Genomic DNA, 19,636 nt, shown 5'->3' with positions numbered 1-19,636 from the left:
GCAGGCCACAGACCACAGATTAACACCACTTGGACCACTTGGACCTTTGCACGGTGCAGACTTCGGCTCATCTCTACAGCTGCAAGTACCCCCACGCAAGGCAACACCAAATAATGCTAAAACATACTCTCTTCCTATCAGACTTTCCAATGAAACAATTCCCAGGCAACAACGCTTAGTTTATGACTGAGAAGAGCTCATGGTTTATGGTGTGGAAACACAGCAGAACCTTCTCCTTTAGCATACAGGGCATGGAAAACAAAGGAAACATTTTTGCTCCATGAGTCGCCTGAGGATAGGTGCCATGAAAGGCCTGGGAACAAACCTATGGGAGAAATGCACCCTGTTCAGCCAGTCAACAACCTGGAAGCACCTATTAGCAAACACCAAACTACTAAGTACTCCTCAGGACGACCTTGCAAAGAGTGGTGTCTCTGCCTGTTAAATGGTGACAGCTGTACAAGTTGTTGGCTCAGTCCCTGACAAGCACCCACGGACCATGGCTTTGTTCGACTCATCCAGCAACACACAATACAACTTAAGAACTGCATCCAAAGAGAGAAAAGAAATTCCTCATAAAATTAAATAATCTTTATTTTATAAAACATAATACAAAGCTTCTACACCATTCACTGGTGGAACATTAGTTGCTATTACACAGTAATTCAAACACAAGTTATTATTTCACACTAGTTCTGCAGTTTCCTTTTACAGTTTGCTCTAGCCACTATGGACTAGCCTGAAGACAGGTCCCACCATGTGCTCCATAGCTTGAAAGTTATACTTCTGGTTCTGTGATTCTATGCTGGAGCCCACTAGACAAAGACTACAGGCCTTGCTCTGATACATCGTTGCTAGCTCTACTTCCTAAAGCCACTCCTCATTGCTCTTTTGTTTTCTGGTGTCCCTGCTTAACTTCTAAAGCCTCAACATTGATCACAGTGCTCTACTTCCAACTATGTTTCCCCACAGTTTGAAGAAGGTGACCACTCAGCCATGAAAAGTGCATGGTCTTTCAAAACATCTTCACACAAGGTGTTTCATAGATGCCTGCAGTTACTGACAGCCTTATTCACTTGGGCAGGTACGGGCTGTACAGCCCCCACAGACGGGCTGTAACCACGCATTAAGCTGCACACCAAACCTCAGCAGAGGTCAGAGTCCAAATCATCGGGACTGCTCAGGAAACTCTTCTTGGTGGGCAAGTCAACAGCTGTGCTGAGAAATGAGCAGGCTGTTTTCACATACATTTCTTCAGGACTTGCTGTTGAAAGTCCTTATCACCTGGTCAGGCTGGCTGCTGAAACTCTTTCTGGCTCCAGATGTACTGCAATCCTTACTAAGAAAAACCCACCAGACATCCTTTCTTCAACTTGGGAGTCCACCTGAACAAGCAGCAGCACTGCTGATCTTTAGGTGTGCGTCTAGCTTACTCCTTTGGACTCCTACCCATAAGCACCTCTGCAAAGCACCTTGGGCTCCTGCTTTTGTGAGGCAAGCCAGATGCCAGGAAGTGCCATGTTCAGGTGACAAAGTACTGATGATGGGTCATAGTGGGAAGTGCTTCGCTCAAAGCAACAGCATTTTGCCTTTATACAGCACAGCTTGACACAGACCACCACGCATTCATCAAAGGTGGCTCAGTGTTAACACATGAAAACACTCCACGAGGTAGGTAATACTGTACCCACTTAATTAAGTGGGTAAGCTGAGGCAAAAAGGCTCCTTGACATGCCCAACAGCAACAGAGCTGGGAAAGAACCAGCAAGCCCCAACTAGCCCTTCTTGGCTCCCTTCGAGGCTCAACAGTCGTATCCCTGTGCTGTGCTAAATGAGTCAAGTTTCCTTTTCAGCACCAGCTCACCCATCAGTTGGCTCTGCCCATCTGAAGTGCTTTGGGCTCTCCACGTCTTTGGCTGCAACAGGCAAAGCTCACAGCAGAACCAGCACCTGAGCTGCCCTGGAGGCTTGATGCTGAGGCTCAAAATAAATGATCAACGTAATGACAGCAATAACAAAGAAACAGCGCTTAAGAACATACAGTGAAATAAACACCAGAAGCTGCCAACTGGGGGACAGTTTTACCCTGCAAATGGGACCAGAGAAGTTAACACCTATTTTTTCTGCCAGTCAGGTTCATTTTTTTGCTTAAAAAAGGCCAGATTCTGTGCCTTTCGCTTCTTTAATTATTAGGCTGTAAAATAAGTTTCTCTTACCCTATAAATGCTCACTTTATAATGTGACCCAGATCCAATCAGGGAGACAGAAGTGAATTCAAAGCCTGGGGATCAAGGTATCAATTCAGATGAAAGAGAGCCAAGGTTAGGTCTCTGGCTTGAACAGGGCAGGGGACAGATTTGACGCTGGGGAGCTCTTCCACCTTTAGCCACCATGTTTTGAATATGCATGTTGGCCACTCTTCAACCAGACATCCCAATTTGGATCTGAGGAAACACTCTTGTCGAAACTGGTATCTATGGTCCTGGGGAAAAACATCAGTGCTAGTTTCAAGTGTTTTTCAGTCATCTTTCCGTAGAGCCCCCAGACATTCACCTACCGTACCCCACTACCCCAAACACTGTGGCAGACTCTGGGTTCAGATACACTGATCTGAATCTGGGATGACAGAAATACACAGCCTTCACTACAAATCAGGTTCTGGCCCCTCTTCCCTTTAGATTGCCAGAATCAGCAACTACAGATTGTTTGCAGATTGCCGCAGTAAAACACTCAGCAGTTACTTATTTTAAAGTTACTTACAGCTTGGGGAGAGTATTTGTCTGACAGTCTCAAGGCATGCCGTTTGGTCTCAGGTTGGCTCCACGCTATGCCTGCATTCGGGCCAATAAGCACAGCAGAGGGAACTTTGGCATTCTGCAGACAAAACAGGGCTTGGCCCATGGGCCAGAAAACCACTTACTGGCAAGTCCTGATGGGGCTTCTCATAATGGAGAGTGTTGGGTCACTCAAGGAGTTAAAAGCAGTATTTGGAGGGAGTGGGCAGAGTTTTAACAGTCAGGGATGAAGAAGAGGGAAAAAATCTGAAAAGCGTTTCACATCAGGGGCTGTGTCTTTGGGGGTATTCACAGAGCACCTAGTCCTGCAAGGCGCCAGTGCTGATTAGAGCTTCTGGACACTACAGAAAAATAAGTTATAAATATGTTATTAAATAAGTTATTAAAAGGAATTAGGGTAGGAAACAACGACCTACCTGAAATACTGTTCTTCCTAGAGTCACACTCTAGCTCAACCACCAAAATCATTTCTCCCAAGGGAAACACAGGGATAATAAACAAAGTGCAGATAACAACCATCATTTTGCATTTATATAGCACCTCTCAAGTAAAGATCTGAAAGTGCATAACACAGATGGATCAGCTCCATCACCCCCAATTTACAGATGGGGAAATTAGGCACAGAGTTCGAGTTATGTGACTTGCCCAAGGTCACATAATGAGTTGGTGGAAAAGCCAGGAATCCCAACTCTGATGAAACACTAGAACATGCTTCTTCCTAACCCTAAGAAGAGTCACTCTAGATGTCTAGACTGTACAGGACACTGAACATGAAGATCTAGTGTTATTTTCTCCTCCCTTCCAATATTCTACCAGTGCTGAAGGAGTTTGCTACTAACATTACTATTTACACCTGCACTGCTGGACTAGTTATGTTTAGTCTGTAAAATTAGCCCTTCTTTCACTCATCTCATTTAGCGTATGCTTATGTACACACTGAGCCAGCCTCTGCCAGGTCAAACACTGCAGGTCCAATGAATCCATGGCATAGCTCCATGGATTTCAGTGGAGTTATGCCAAGGATAAATTTGGCTGCAGAATTTCTAACGTGTGTTGGCTCCTCTCCCGACAGTGGCATTTCAGGCACGATCCCCTCCTTGCCAGACTGTGAACTCGAGGAAGTCTTACTCAGGATCCAGTCAGTGGTTTTTCAGATGTCCGTTAGTTTTCAAGTATATCTCATCACTCCTCCGGCTCCTCCAAGCGTGGTACTTCTTCATGCTCTTCCTCCTAGCGAAGCGACAGATGCTGACCATGAAAACCCAGGAGACAGCGTACATGATGACGCCACCCAGCTTAATGTACCACCTGGGTTTGGGCGAAGCAAGCTCACAGTACATCAGCCAGGCCCCCACTCCAATCCGCACCCCAGTGAAGAGGACCACGAAGAAGAAATCCACCACATCACCTGTCAAACTGTGGTAACATCCCATCTCCTTCAGGAACCAGCGGGCCTGCAGAAGTGGGTTGGTGATCTCACTACCAAAAATGACGGCGTTGACCTCCGTAGCCGACTCCCCGAGTGCCAGCGACGCCGTGATGCCCAAGATGCTCACCAGATGGTGGGCCAGCATCAGGGCACCCTCTGTCTGGAAATACACACACCAACAAAGGTCGAAGAGGAAGTAGCCCAAGCTAAGGCACAGCACGTGTACCTGGAGAGTTGTGTTTGGTGATCCTGAAACATAAAGACACCAGACAGAGCTTTAAAGCGTGGAGGCAACAAGCAGGCAGGATCTGAGACAAGGAGGGAGTATTCACCTTCAGCACTGGCAGGCCAGTATTAGCTTGTACTGATCACAGCTCAGCTGGAGAAGGCAGACAAGTCACAATACTGTAGTTGTAAGTCCAGCAGCTGCACACACGTAATGACCACGCAACGTGATCGCACACTCTGCCAGACGGCAGCTGGGGAGGGCCATTACACTAGCAAAATACAGTACCAGTCTCTCCATTTCTCTAGTACTTCCATCACAAAGCAGCTCAGATATCATTACAATCATCATTCCTCCAGTGGGCTGGATACTGAGGTAGTAGGAGAACCCCACTTTGTGCCATTCACCCACTGGGGGACTTGGGACCACAACTTTCGTTACTTACCAGGGTGACTCATAGGCCAGGGGCCATCAATGAAGCCAATGTAAGCAGAGAGACAGGTAGCAAGGATGCCATGGGTCAGCGTGACCAGCCTGCAGCTCCATTCGTAATTCCGGTGCTTGTAGCGATGGCAGAACCAAGTGTAGAGAGCAAGCCAGGCAAGCAGACTGCAGGCTACCCGCAGAGGCAGGGGGAACAGCATCCTGTCACAGGAACAGAAAGACAAAATGCATCAGAAGCTCTAGCCTTTGGCAGCGTTAGCACAATCCACTGCAGCATTTCACCCGCAACCATCCCAGCGCTGAGTTACTGTGCTGTTTCCTGATGGTGTTGCTTGCTCCTGACAGGTTTTTTTTCTGCAGAAGAACTGCAGTTCCTCTGAGGAAAGGCCTACATCAAAGAAGGGTATTCTTGAAAATTAGAGCAGATTCACCACGTGGCCACCAGCACAGAGACCCCCACCAGTGTCACCTCAGCTGTGGGAAGACACCCTGAAAGCAATGACCTTGTAAGGCAGGGAGTTCCTAGCCTGCTGAACAGAAAACATTCCGCGACTTGGTAAAGCACCTCAGAGGACTTCCCCAACCAGTCTGCAATGCAGGATCTGCTGGGATATGTTTGTGCTCATCTGCACTGCCCGAGGGACAGGCTGAGGAGTGCCGCATCCAGCAACGAGGCTTTGATCCAGAGCTACGCCTGCCCCTTCGTTTTAGTTCCCTGCCCATGTATCTGCATTTGACTGGTCTGCTTGTGTTGCCCCACCTGACCTACTCATCCTGTCATCTTGTTTGCTAGCTTGGTTCCTCCACTCCTAAAACAAAAAAACCCAAGAAAACCCAAAAAACGTAGAGTGTCTTGCTAGATCCACTGCTCAGCAATCTTCCCAGTGCAGTGACACCAACTGCAAGTCAAGAGAAACACAGAGGCATTGCCATCGCCTGCTACTGAATTTTAACCTCTAGCACTAACACATTTCCAGGACAACTTGGGGAAGAAAAACCTGTAAAATCCCCTTGTTCTCCCCAAGAGAACTTCCAGTGGAACAACACATTAAAGCTCCCTTTAAGTACTGGGAAGCCACTCTAAGGTCTCCCCTGAGCCTTCTCCAGGCTGAACACCCTCAACTCTAGGCTAATACCTTTCCATGTGATATAAGATGTGCCTCATTACTCCTAAGCATTCAGGGAAGCACATCAAAAGAAGTTGAGTCACGCTGGGGGATACAGGAGTTTCCAGTTGCACAACAGCAAAAGTGCCACTGGTCGTGCTGGTCCCGGCTGGCCAGCGTGCTGGATTCACGCCCAGGGCTGGGGAACACCGAAAGGACTACGCGTGATGAGGAGTCAGAGTTGCAATGCCCAACCTTCCTGTTTGGCCTGTTGCAAGTATTACCTGGGATGACTTAGGAGGATGCGTAAACAAAACCATTACGGCATAATGGGCCTCCAGAACACGGGGAAATTAAATAAGGATGTGATTAACTGCTCTGACCAGGTGTTTCCCTTGACATCCCTGGTACTCCAGGTCCATACGCATTTAGACTAAGGGCAGATAAGGCAGGAAGAATTCTGATGTGACAAAAGGGATTGACCAGCTGGAGAAGGCTGGTAGGAGGAAGACAAATGACCTTTTAAACACTTGGAGGTGTTTTCTACAGCTACTCGTGAAAAAAATGTTTCTCCATCCCCTGGAAAGAAAGATGGGGGCCACCTTCCAACCGCACATCAAAGCTTAACATTTGTCATTGCCATATACAATAGATATTGCACCTGTGAATGACGCCTGTCCTCGCACACTGGACAGAGCCACATCCTTTTAAAAGCAGCTGTAATTACAGTATCGTTTGTGCCACCAGCAGCCATGGGGACATCAGTGAAACAGGCTCTGCGGTAATTACATGTGCCCGAGACCCGAGTCCAGAACAGCCCCGTTCGCCCCGAAGGAGCTTAAAACCGACACGGGCATCCCCAGCACAGCACCGTTATCTTTTTTTTTTTTTTTGGTTCAAATCAGAAAATGGAGGCGCCCCGAGAGCTGAACCGCGGCCGCAGCCTGCCCAGCCGAGCCGAGCCCGCCCGCCGCCCTCCCTGCCCGCGCCCCCCCGCCCCGCTCGCCCCCGCCGCGGCCTCGCCCGGCCCCGCTCCTCTCCCGCGGCTCCGCGGGGCCGGGCCGCTCCCGGGGGAGGCGGCAGGGCCAGGCCCGGCCCCTCGGCCCCGCGCACCCACCTGCAGGGACGCGGCTGCTGGGGCCGGCCCGGCGCCTCCCCCGCCCCCGGCAACCGGGAAGAGGAAGCGGCGGCGGCGGCCGAGGGGCACCTGCTGGCGGGGAGGAGGGACGGCAGGGGCGGGCGGGGCCGCAGCGCTCCTCGGGCCCGCGGGAGGCCGCTGACCGCGGGGGTCTGCCGGGGGCTCCGTGCCCGCGGGGCGGCCGCCGGCGGAGCGGGGGCAGGTGCGGGCGCACACACAGACAGACACACAGACACACACAGACACACCCCCCCGGAGCATCGCTGGAGCCCGTGGGCGCAGGAAACGAGCCCCGCGCACCCACGACCCGCTCCAGCCCCCTCGCGTGGCCCCGAGGGCCGCGGGCAGACGCGGCCTTCGCTTCCCTCGCCCCCGGCCAGCGCCCGACGGCCCCCGGACTTGCAAAACCGCGTCAGTGCGGCGCGGGTGGAAGGTGCCGAAGCCCGCGGGGTTCATCGCCCCGCACAGCCCCGGGCCGGCCGCCCCAGCGGGCTGGGAGAGGGCACAGCCCTGCCCTCCGCGGCCCCCTCAGCCCCTGCAGGGCGGCCGTTACAAAGCCTCGCAGTTTCTTCTCACTACAAGCATCCAGGGCGAAACCGCATCTTTCCTCTCTCCTGCCTTCCTCTCCATCCACAGAGCAGCAAAATCCAGGGCTTAAGCAGGACACCTAAAGCAGCTGACAAAAACGTGCCTCCAACCAACACGCTCCTTTCCTAAGATGCGATCAAAACAATCTCTCACACACAGAAATAGGGTGGGTTTTTCTTTCCTTCACCCTGTCAGGTTTTACCTTTTGAAATAGAGATGATGGGAGTGCCTTGTCCTGCCTCTTACAGCACTTGCAATAAGCCTGTTTGCAACTGGATATCTCTCTAATCTTACTTTTCAAGTTCAGGCCAGGCACAGGTTCCCATTGCTTCAAGATGCTCATCCTTCAGCTATTTCAGCACAACATCCTCACTCATAGTGCATTGGCTTCCCCTCACAAATCTTAGTCTCTTCTTGCTTTCCTCCACCTTTGCTGGACCAGGCACCAGTAGCCTCAGAAACAACTGAGGTGGAGCTGTTCTAATATTTAGGTTAGGACAAAGAACAGTGTTGACACAGAAAGCTGTAGGGCTGATGTTGACTCATAGCACAGAAACTGAGCAGCCAGGCAGAATGACAAAGATGGTCACAGAAAAGCACTCGGAGAGTCCTAACGAGGCAAGGACCACTTAACGCCCGAGGTAAAATATAGAGGAGTTGAGGCGTTTTTTTGTTCCAGATCATCCCATGTGCAAAATTTGCATCTAGTGAGATGCAAGGTGTCAAGTTAAATCACCTCCCAGTGGATTGTACCAGAAGTTAGGTGCAGCTTATACACTAATTTTCTTGTTTGCTTTGTGCAGAGTCAGCCGTTTAAATAGGCAGGCTGAGTGGCGCTGGCTCGTTTTGCCTGCAGATGAACAGCGTTCAGCAAAACAGCTCAGGACAGGAACCTCTGCTAGCAGTTATTTGCACTCTGCTACCCGGTCCAGTACAGCTACACCCTCCCTCAGCAGTACATTCTTTCTTCTTGCCTTCTTTCTGTACCTATTCTAAGGAGAGCTTACAACACTGGAGGGTCACAGAACGTATTAGCTTGCCAACACTGGGAAACTTCTCATCCAAAAATCAGCCGGAAAGATACAGGAACTGGAAATACACACAAGTCCCATAGCCTTCCTCAGCGATAGGCCAAGACTGATGCTCACTTTTTGTGACTGTAAAAGCCCTCGAGGACATTTGACAGATAAAAATCAGGCACCTGTATTAAAAATTACATTCTTTGAAACGTTAGCAAATAAGAAATCCAATGGGATACCGAGGGTGGAGCCAGATGCTTTTCTAGCATCACATTAGAGGGTTTAACACTAAAACTATTCTTAGATGAGACATGGTACATGACCACCTGAGGGCACTTATTTTGCTTTAAATCTCACACAGTAACTACCATCAGTTCTGTTTTGCATCCAAGCTGGGAGCACTGGGTTACTGTCCCTCAGCTGAAGGAAGAGAGTTTTCTTGTTGGAAGCCAAGCCCAGCCCCACCTCCACTCCAGACAGCAGAGTCCTGGCCCAGCAGTAGCACGTTCTCAGCTGGAAACAGCCACTCAGAGCAGTGGCTTAGGACATCACATAACACCAGAGGTGTTCTCATGCTTTCAATTGCTTCTCCAAAAATAGCATAGACAAACCACCTTGTAACCCAAGCCTTCTAAACTGGTCATTCCTAGGATGAAACGCAGCAACAGAGGCACCTTGTTGCTGCAGAGAAAAAGAGGCAACCTGGGATGCAGACCATGGCCAGAATTTAAGTTACCCCTGTGACCTTGTGTCCATCAAGAGCAAACATCTCAGTTTAATGGCCCATTCTTAAGTTCCCTGTGGTACTGACCATGATTCATTGGCAAGGCCACATTAGTCACAAATCTGAGCTTCAGCTGACTCTCATCTATCCTTCACACCTCAAGCCTGAGCTCCAGAGCACATGGCTCAGTCTGTGCTTGTTTCCCCACCAGTTCACTCCTTCCTGAACTGCATGAAGGGCCTGAGCCAGAGCTTTGTCAGGGATGACTAGCTTTAGCATGCTTAGGCTACCCTCAAGCCTGTTTTCCTCAGCATTAACTTCAGTTGCTTCCTTAAGACCCAGAACAAAAGAACATTACAGCAATCATTTCTTTTTAAAAAGAGAACGTAACTTTATTAGAAGTCTCATCACTCAGGAGTTTTCAGAAGAGCACAGTGACTCTGGCAGGAGTTCATACCTCACAAGGCCAGGCTCCCCAGAGCCATGCTGGCAACCTATCAGGGGTGCAAGGCTCCTGCTTTTCTAAACATAGTAGCCTGCTAACTTGCCTGGATTCACAGCTGCAGTGCATTCAGAGGGCATGTCAAAAGTTAATTCATGGAATTTTTTAATCTCTCCAGACACCTTATTCTAATCCCCAGCCAAGGCAGATATCTGTCCTAACCAGTGCCAAAGTCAGTGAGATAAGAGGCACGGAGGAGCTAGTCAGGCTGCATCCCCCCAGCAGCTGTGTTCCCACTGCTCCCCTCCTTCACCTCTGCAGCAGGGGTGACACCTCACTTAGGCAAGAGCCACACAGGCCGTTTCAGGGGCTCTTGAGCTCCTCTAAACAAGGTCTTTGAAAGCAGCAAGGAAAGGCAACCAGACTTGCTAAGCCTGAGGGCAACATAAGGCCATTTGTCTCTTAGCTGTAAGCCAGGCTTTTATGGGAGAGTAAATCTCAACTGCAGCCTTAAGCAGAAGGAAATTCACATTAAAACCCCAGGGGAAATGTCAGAACACAATTCTGAGAGGTAAAGAAAACAACAGAACTGGTCCATACTCTGAGACCTGCTGGTATGGAGCAGATGTTACACTGAGATCTGCCTAAACATCACTGTCACCCCTGGAAATACAGTCACATATTAGACTTGTTAGCCATGCACTCAGCTGAAGTAGCTTGTAAAACAAGTCAACCTCAGGACAGAAAGAGCATCCAGAGAGGGCTCTTCTCTACCATCTCTCACCCACAACATGCCTGATCTTTTTTTAAAGCAATCCAGTGCTAGGTGAACACCCACTTATGGGGTTTACTGGCACAAGTCTAATTCTTGACTCTTGTTTGCAAGGGCCTGAGTCAATCCCAGTGAAGTCACACTGCTCTGAGATCAGTATCTGCTTGAATGCAAGTATTTAAAAACAAAAAAGAGAAATGTATCATTAAAAACAATGAGGTAAAACATTACCTCACCTCAAGTACCATCACTTCACACACTCAAAGGACAACTCTACTATAACCTCGCAAGCACAGGAATCTTGTTCAGGGGCTTGCATCCAAGTACTTAGTCAAGCGTGTTGTCCAACTCCAGGATTAAGGGAGAGTGAGGCTCAGTAAATCTTTGCTAGGTCACACCCCTACCCAGTCCCACTGGCAGGAAGATGGGATTTTTCAGAATTCATTTTCTGGCTCTACACTGTAAAATAATTCTACCTCCAAAATGATTACAGAACATAGAGACTGTGCAATTATTTGTTGCAGACTGAATAGGTCTGGCATTGCCACCTTCCTTGAGACTGTACCATTGCTGGAGAAGTCAGGGAATGAGAGTTCAGTAGATGTGCCAGGTTCCTCAGATTTCCACTCAAACTCCTCTTCTGTCAGCTTCCCCGCATTCCTAGCACGGATTCATCTCCTCCAGGGGTAGTGGACCACTGCCAGTGCCAGAAAGTCAATTCTACATCACTTTTAGGAGTTCTTTTCACAGGAATAGGCCTCAGTAGCAGGGATCCTAGCCCAAAGGGTTGTCATCCACAACTCATTAATGAGCTGCCAAGTGCCCATTAGTTTTCACAGGTGCATTCATACTCCTCAGCCTTGTCCAGGAATGGTATTTTTTCAACATTTTCCTCCTGATAAAGCGGCAGATTTCAGCCATGAACCCCAAAGATACGATGTACATGGCCAGGCCTCCAGCCTTGAGCAGCCAGCTGGGATCAGGGGATATCACCATCGCGTACATGATCAGAGCTCCTCCCCCAATTCGCAGCACCAGGAAGAGGAACACAAAGAAGAAATCCACCACCTCTCCCAGGAAGGTGTGGTAACACCCTATTTCCCGCAGAAACCAGCGGGTCTGGAGCAGTGGGTTGGTGATCTCGCTAACAAATACAACAGCATTGACTTCCGTAGCAGACTTCCCGAGGCCCAGCACCATGATCATGCCACAGATGCTCAGCGTGTGATGGAACAGCATTAGGTCCCCCTCTGTCTGGAAATACAGGCACCAGCCCAGGTCAAAGATAAAGTAACCCAAAGTCAGGGACAGCACGTGGATCTGAAGAGGTGTGTTTGGTGAACCTGAAAAGAAAGACGTACATAAGCCTGGAGTCTTAATTTAAGACATTCTTCTGCTATATGGAGCAATACAGGTTGTGAGTGTGTCTCTTTCCTCCTTAGTTTCCAGCCTCATCCTATGGGCCAGGTGCCAGGCTGGAAGCTTGGATGTCTGGTTCTGCTCTCCCTCCACACTTCAGCCTGCCCTGCAGACCCAGGCAGGTCATCCCATCCTGCCACACTTCTGTTCCTCTTTTTCTCTTCCTCCCTTTTAGAAAACAGGCATGGAAAGCCTGACCCCATCAGCAGAACTATCTGAGATTTAATGATAGAAAACAGCAAACAAATGCCAGCAGTTATTACACCCTTAAAGATGCAAACAGCACTTAAGTCTATTTTCAACACGTTGCTACACCTAATGCTGCAATAAACTCAAGCTGCCAACCTGAAAACTTTGCATATGTACAAGGATAAACCAACCAAACAAAAAAGAATAAAAAGATTAACAGTGAGAAGCGGTAAGTGCTGGAGAAGAAGCAGGGGAGTTCAATAAAATCCCATCCCAGAAGCATAAACGCAAGAGAACAGACAGCAAAAGCAATCAGCCCCCCACTCCACCACATGACAAGGACATGGGTAAGACTCCAGACATACCTGCATGGGTCAGAGGCCAGGGGCCATCCCAGAGAGCCACGTAACCAGAGAGGCAGGTGACAATCACCCCATGCAGCAGGGTGACCAAGCGACAGCTCCACTCGTGGGAACGGTGCTTGTTCCAGTAGCAGAAGCAGATGTACAGAAACAGCCAGGCACCAAGGCTGCAGGCCACTTCGAGAACGATGGAAACCATCCTGCTAAACACCGAGCGAGGACGTTGTGAGCACGGCAGCCCCCTCAGCAAGGGGCGTTCGCCCAGGCTGCCTGCCTCAGCACCCACCCCAGCCCATCCCAGGGGGGAAAAAAACCCAACAAACCAAACAACCAAACCCAAAACACACACATGAGCAAAACAAACCAAACAATCCCACCAAAACACGCCTCGGACCCCTCCCGGGAGCACGCTGCCCTACCGCGTCTGGGGACAAACACGATCCCAGCAAGCCCCCCCCCCCACGCCCCCGAGCCCTCCCCGACGGCCGCTCGCCCCCCGGGGCCGGTGGACAAGCGGCAAGACACCCGTGGGGCCGGGACCCCCTTCCCCCGCACGGCACGGGGCTGGGGGGGGGGCAGCGCGGGCACCCGCAGAGCGGCGGTTCCCCCCGGGGTCACCCCCGGGCGCCCTCTGCCCGCTCCTTACCCCGGGTCCGGGTCTGGGTCCGGCTCTGCGCGCCCGGCCGCGGGCTCCGGGACTGCCCGGGAAGGGAGGCGGCGCCCCGGGAAGCTTTTACCTTCCCTTCCCCTCCCCTCCCCTCCCCTCCCCTCCCCTCCCCTCCCCTCCCCTCCCCTCCCCTCCCCTCCCCGCCCCCAGCCGGGGCAGCTCCCGCCGGGCAGGGTCTCTCTGCCCCCCCCCGCCCCCGGAGGATGCTCCTCATCCCCCTCTGCTCTGTCCCGGGGACCGAAGGGATCCGAGCGGCCCCGCTGCGTGCCCCGGGGCAGGGAGAGAGCCGTGCTGCGGGGGCAGGGCGGGGGGGGGGGGGGGGACGGGGCAGGAGAAACAGGGACAGGAGTGTCCGCCGGGCTGGCACCGCCATCCCGCTACAGCCCGCCCGGCTGGGCGAGCCCCAGAGGGTCCCCGGGCTTTAATTTGACTGAATGTTTTTCTTCTCTTATAAAGGAGAATAAAGTGGAGAATAAAGCAAGGGGGGAGGTGCACGTGTCCTTTTCTTGCTTTTTAAACAAGCGTCCTGGAGTCCCCTTTCGAGTTCTGTACTGCTCCGGGAAGCAGGGGCCGGGTGGGGGTTTGTGTTGTCCTGTGCTGACTGCGAGGAGGGGAGGCAGAGCCGGGAGCCGGTGACTTTGGGGCAGTTTGGGTCGGGAGCTGGGGAGTGGTGCGGGATGTGCGGGGAGATGGGACACGCAACACGCAGAACAGGGTGAGTGGGCGAGGAGCTGAGCTGGGGCTGAGCACCAGGGCTGGGCAGAGGCAGGGGTGAGTAACCGGGAAAGGGCTGTGCTTCCTCCAAGCCCTGACAGCCAGCTTGTGTCCATACCATGTAATTTCTGTTTATTTGGTTTGCTTTAAAAACTGTCTAAAGGAGGTTGTGTGACCCAAAGAACCCAAGCCTTCCTACAGCCACAGAACTCGACGCTGAGAGCGAGACAATCACTCGGACCATGAGAGGCCTCACCCGCTGTCACTTGGCTCTCCATAGGATGTTTCTCTGTGTTATAAAAGCTATAAAAGTAATACATTAAGGTACACTTCTAGTTGGGACTGTAGATTATAGGTTGCTCTTATATTTGAGATGAAACTTCCTTATTTTTCTTTCCTTTGCAGCATTTTGGCCCCCACTCTGAAGCAAGCCCACAGGCTGTGCAGACACTGCAGAAGGGGGTCCCAGTGCAGCTCGGGCACTAGTCCCTGCTGACATCTGTAAAGGTGAGCCTGAACTTAAACCCAGCTACTGAAGGCACTGTTTTGTAGTGTTAGGATCTATGCTATTTCTACCAGGACTGTAAGTCCCAAGGCTGTGAGCACCAGGAATGATGAAGGCACTTGATGAGGGATCATTTGGACACTTAGAAATGCTCAAAGTCTCCTTTCAGGCCACAGGAAAAGCTGGGAAGGGCAAGGGACAGAGCCCTGTTCTCCCAGCTTGCACTCACTCTCCTCATAGGTGGAAACAGAGGAGGAAAGAAAGGGGAATGAACAAGACAAGAAATTAAACACCAACAGCAAATTGTTAATTTTCCAGCCCTTCCCAGTCTTGCTTGAACTTGGGCACTGCTAAACATCATGGATGTATCAGGTATCCCACCTCCTACCTGGTCTGCACACTCCCTTAGAGCTCTGGAGTTGCTGCAGCAGTTAAGTGGAAAAGTCAGCCTTGATGTCAGTCGTTAATAGGAGTGCATCTCCTATATGCACTCCAGCAGCCGTCAACAGAGAGGGAAGTCAGGAGTATTTGTCCATTTTATTTTCTGAGAGTGACAGTTCAGTTCTCTCTGGCTGAGAAGAGCAGGAACTAGAGAGAGAGGTCTACCTACAGACAGACCATAACTTCCAAAGGCGTATCACGTCCTTGATTTGATTTTGGAGCTGCATGGGATCTGGCCCATTTCTCCAGAGAACTTGTGAATATCCAGACCACAAACAAAACCAAAAGATAAGTGGGGTTACACCCCTTATACTCACAGGCGATAGGGATGGGACCCACAGGGGTGTTTTAGAGAGGGACTGAGCTGGCAGCTCAGCTCTTCACTCACTCCTGGGGTTCACATCACTGATGCCTGAGCCCTAACGGTGGTGGAGCAGAGGAGCTCTTCTCCTCAAGAGGAGAGTAGGACAGAGCGTGCAGACTGCTTTGGTAGCAGACGAGGTCGCTCAGCAGATTACGTGAGTCCTTACAGCCACTGTGAGGCACATCTGCTTGTGAACAATTGCTCCCTGCGTTGTTTATCTGTGGCTGTGAGAGGTGACTCTTAGCCTTGGAAAGCTGGAATTTCCTGCTCTGTATATTTTTAATCCTTTAGATGCTCCTGTGAGATTGGAAGTATTCCTAGAAGACAGGGGGATGAAGACCTTACCTTCCCAGCTGTAGCTTTTTGTGAAACAAACCAGCTGCTACTGTTTGTTTTCCTATTCAGGACCAGTTTATCAATAAATCTGAGAGACTTGTTATTGTGTTTATAAACTTTTCAGTGGAGATCAGCTCTCATGATGTGTTTGCACAACACCTGACACAGCTTGGCTTTGATCTCAGCTGCAGTACTGATGTGCAGATACCATTATTCAGCATTTAATACATTTGTCATTTCCCTCCCAGCTTTCAGAAATAATATTCAAAAATTTATGCAGTGCTGCTTTTCTGGGAGCAAATTACTTAGAAGAATTTCTAAAAATTAAATGGAATCGTCCCTGTCAGTTAAGAGCCAGATTTTGATCTGGATGTATCTTCTCTATATTATAAGAGTGTATACAGATAGAGTAACTTGTAAATATATTATTGTAAATAGCTGCCTTTCACAACTTTATTTTTGGTCTCTTTTGACAAAAAGAATCAACCATCTGGGAGCCTTTACCCCGTGTTTAAGGAGACTGTCAACTGACTCTGAAATCAGTAGCCAAGTTACAGCTCAGCTACCAGGTATAGGATTAATGCAGGAATTACTGGGTAAAAGTTGCAGGCTAGGGTTATGAAGGCAATCATAATGGTCACTTCTGAGCTTTTAAATAATTGCTTATAATCAGTGAAATAACTCGAGATTTTTCACAGTAGAAATGAGCTGGAAACTAGAGCTTTCTACATGTCTTCTGTGATGACTGGCAGCAGTGTCAGCTGTGATGTCCATCATTCCTGAACTATGCTATTTAGCACAAGTTGAGAACTGGGAGAAGGGGAGGCTTATCATCACCGTTGCCTAATAGGGATTAAGTAATCTGTTCAAGGTCATGCAGGAAGGAAAATAAAATAGAGCGTCCCAAAGGTACAGATCGGTGGTTTAAATTCATTCTTTCGATCTGCTAATCTTTAAATATTCATAATAGCCAACTTTTTTTAAAAAAAAGGGAAAAAGAAAAAAGTAAAAGAGAGAGGGTGTCATTTTCTTAGCAGCATGCCATCCTGTGATGCACTTGTTTCCATTATGTAGAGTATTAATTTTAAAAGGTCTGTATCTTAGGAGGGAGAGGCTGGAGCAAGATCCCTTCCTACCACTTGAACATCTTTTTCATGTGGAACTGGCTTTGAGTAAGGATCGTAAAATTATAGCTGAAAGATCCAGAAACTCCTTAAGGGGTCTTTATAATTACAAAGCAACAGCCAGCCACCCCTCTTTTTCATCCCTGGCCTGGGCTGTTATTTGGTCAAAATCCAAATCCTGCTGACTTTATGCAACACACTCAGTGAACAGTCACATGCAAATCACTTCTCAGGCCGGCATGAAAAGAGACTGTTTCGTCCTCCATCCTCCTCTCACAGTGCTGGCCAGCCCTCACGGAGCCCCTGTGAGGTGTTTCAGTGAGAGGCCTGAGAGGAAAGGCAGCTCCTTGAGGGAGGGGTTATGAATTTGCCAGTCACCACCCACACCTCTCCCTTAGGACTTGCAGCATTTCTTCTCCAAGGACACAAGCCCACAGCAGTGCAGCTGCCAGGGATCAGCCGGGGCAGGTATGATTGAGTCGTCAATGCACATTGGCTCATCTTCGTACGCCGTGGGGTTTATGCCATCCCAGCCCAAGACAGGAGAGGAACATTCTCCTCTCACACACTTTATCTGCACACGAGTACAGGTCAATGATTTGTTTTCTGAATGGATTTTTTTAAAAACTATGACAGAATTGAAATTTTCATGTAAAAGTATAGTTTTTGGAAATCTTTTAGACCAGATTAGAGAGAAACACAACCCTGAAAAGGTTCTTTTCCAACAAAACACTGGCATGTTTTAGTTGCAAAACAGATTTCTGCTGATTTGTTCATTCCTGTTTCTTCTACCCTCCACCATTTTAGTACAGATCCCCTCATCTCACCCCATCAGCCCCCAGCCAGTTTAGCTCAGCTGCTTACATGAAATTAATGGAAACAAATCAGGCAAAATACTTAAATATCCTGTCAACCCCAATTCTCTACCCAGTAACAAAGACCTCGTGTGTGGATAACATCTAGTAGCAGTCCCTGGTTGTGTATACGTGAGTGCATTCGTTTCTACAGATCTTCCACTACTAGCGTTCAGCAGCGGTCACACAGGCTTTTCCAGCAGGACAGAGCCAGTGCTGGAGTGGAGCTGAGCAGATGTTGCTGCTCTGTGTCCCCAGAGCCTGCCTGAGCTCACCTGGAGAGCCCCCCCATTAGGAGCAGTCCCACGGAGGCAAAGGGCAGGGGTAGGTTCACGCAGGGAGGGCCCGCTGGCAGGATCCGTCCCTCCAGCTGACCCAGCGAACAGCTAGCCAAGTTTAAATGTAGTTGACGTAGCACAGTTGTTTTAAAATACTGTCATAGTATCATTCTCTTGGCTGGAGGAGAATTTGTTTTTTCCTCAAGGATCCTGTGATGGAGGCACACCATAGAAAAAGCTGTCACGTTTAATTCCCGTCACTCTAGCTGTAGAAGAGAGTTCTTGCAGGGAAGTCCCTGTTAGAGACAGTAACAGGAACCTTCAATCTGCCAGGAAACCCCCCCGTGCAGCTGTACCAAACCTGCTGCAGCTTGGCTTTAGAATGATTATATTCAAATAATTCATTTCACATCTCTAAATCTCGTTGGAAAGCAATGGAGAACAAGGCTTGAAATCAACCCTCCAAGCGTGTAAGAAAATTTAATTAATGGCAGAAGAAGGGCCATGGCAATCAGGAGAGTTGGAATAATACTTCCCATCTACATTTCTTGCTTTCCCAACATAAAATGTTTTTTAAATCACAACAGATTTTGTTGAAAAAAAAAAAGTTTCATTTAATTTTAATGTTTCCACTGAAAAACAGATATGATGAAAGTGTTTCAGTTAGAGGTAAATGAGTGGTGGTAGGGAATCCAGGAAACAGAAATACAGTTTCTCCCTTTTTTGTGTTAGAACATTTTGAAAAAACTTATTTTAGTATTTAAAAAAAAAGAAATATTTTCTTATTTCCATTTTTCAAGAAATGTTACCTTATCTTTTCCAGTCCTCTCTCATTATTATCAGTGTCTGCTTCTGTAACAAAACCTCACTCAAAGCAACAAATGCAGTTCTATATACAATGTGCATGTAGGGCTCAATACTTTGTGTGAAGGTAGCTGATAAATTCTTAAGGTCCACAGACTCCCTATAGTAATAATTCATCACACAGGACTCGATGAATAGGATAAGAAACAATGGATCAAATATTTTTTTTCCCCAGAAGTGACAAAGGATGATTTTTACTTTTAAAAAAAAGCTCACATTTACCTAAAAAAAAAAAGCCATCAGAAAAAAAGTCTACTGCTCAAAAATGTCTATTTACATTCTGTGAATCAGATTCACTCACTTACTCTAGTTCCACTGAATTAGTTACTTGTACCCATAGACAACCTGACCGGGAATTTGTATTACTCAAGTCTACTTTAACAAAATTAAATATCTACCTCTTCTCAAGTGGAGAGTTGCAACATAACAACAATTTCCTTGGTGATATGCTGTGAAAGTTGAAGTTTCCTACACTTTGGCATCTCATGAAGTTAAGAAACACTTGCACACACAAACCTCAAGATTCACACCTGAGCAAATCAACTTGTCCTCCCAGGAACAGAAGAGCATGCTGCAGAGAACAGGCAAACTACGTTACTTACAGTTCAGGAAAGACCAGAACACATGCACACCTCTACTCCAGAGAGGTTGTTTTCATTTGGTATCAGATAAAACCCAAGGGATGAATAAAAGAAAGAAGGGAAGGTCAAGACTAATCCTTGTCCCATCAAATCAACAGAAACTGCTCTGTGTTCAATGGAGTCAGAAGTTCACCCAAGGTTTTCAAACAGTGATGTCCTCCAGTGGGGCAGTGAGGCCAGCTGCGAACAATAACA

The 19,636-nt window shown here is 48.8% G+C and overlaps 2 protein-coding genes across 8 annotated transcripts; both read right to left on the bottom strand.

Annotated features, from left to right (window-relative positions):
• Nucleotides 1–569: 569 nt before the first annotated feature.
• LOC141954858 (TLC domain-containing protein 5-like) lies at nucleotides 570–11,380 on the bottom strand. Of its 6 annotated transcripts, none has more exons than XR_012632282.1 (4): nucleotides 11,249–11,380; nucleotides 4,896–5,095; nucleotides 2,761–4,473; nucleotides 570–2,482 (listed from the first exon to the last, which is right to left on the bottom strand). XR_012632282.1 is itself a non-coding variant. In XM_074894863.1 (4 exons), exons 2-3 carry the CDS (start codon nucleotides 5,092–5,094, stop codon nucleotides 3,935–3,937), a joined length of 738 nt encoding a protein of 245 aa, XP_074750964.1. In that variant the 5' UTR covers nucleotide 5,095; nucleotides 11,249–11,380; the 3' UTR covers nucleotides 570–3,136; nucleotides 3,924–3,934. The 6 variants fall into 6 exon arrangements, 5 of the variants coding, with proteins under 5 accessions (XP_074750964.1, XP_074750965.1, XP_074750962.1 ...); XM_074894863.1 differs by having other exon boundaries at nucleotides 570–3,136; nucleotides 3,924–4,473; XM_074894864.1 differs by having other exon boundaries at nucleotides 570–2,891; nucleotides 3,924–4,473.
• LOC141954860 (TLC domain-containing protein 5-like) lies at nucleotides 9,836–13,394 on the bottom strand. Of its 2 annotated transcripts, none has more exons than XM_074894866.1 (3): nucleotides 13,300–13,394; nucleotides 12,657–12,856; nucleotides 9,836–12,026 (listed from the first exon to the last, which is right to left on the bottom strand). In XM_074894866.1, exons 2-3 carry the CDS (start codon nucleotides 12,850–12,852, stop codon nucleotides 11,488–11,490), a joined length of 735 nt encoding a protein of 244 aa, XP_074750967.1. In that variant the 5' UTR covers nucleotides 12,853–12,856; nucleotides 13,300–13,394; the 3' UTR covers nucleotides 9,836–11,487. The 2 variants fall into 2 exon arrangements, with proteins under 2 accessions (XP_074750967.1, XP_074750968.1); XM_074894867.1 differs by having other exon boundaries at nucleotides 12,657–12,853; nucleotides 13,300–13,390.
• Between the last annotated feature and the right edge of the window lie 6,242 nt (nucleotides 13,395–19,636).

The sequence above is a fragment of the Strix uralensis genome, chromosome 26 (assembly GCF_047716275.1).
Source record: "Strix uralensis isolate ZFMK-TIS-50842 chromosome 26, bStrUra1, whole genome shotgun sequence".
In the NCBI taxonomy this organism is placed as follows: Eukaryota; Metazoa; Chordata; class Aves; order Strigiformes; family Strigidae; genus Strix; species Strix uralensis.
Note: the sequence above shows the minus strand (reverse complement) of the source record. Positions and strands in the feature narration are given on the sequence as shown.

What these genes read in the sequence shown, in the direction of transcription:
- LOC141954858 (XM_074894861.1), bottom strand. Translation starts at nt 5,094, where the DNA reads ATGCTGTTCCCCCTGCCTCTGCGGGTAGCCTGCAGTCTGCTTGCCTGG. An exon ending in CTGGCCTATGAGTCACCCTG is followed by an intron (nt 4,474 to 4,895) that starts GTAAGTAACGAA and finishes TTTATGTTTCAG; the next exon opens with GATCACCAAACACAACTCTC.
- LOC141954860 (XM_074894866.1), bottom strand. Translation starts at nt 12,852, where the DNA reads ATGGTTTCCATCGTTCTCGAAGTGGCCTGCAGCCTTGGTGCCTGGCTG. An exon ending in CTGGCCTCTGACCCATGCAG is followed by an intron (nt 12,027 to 12,656) that starts GTATGTCTGGAG and finishes CTTTCTTTTCAG; the next exon opens with GTTCACCAAACACACCTCTT.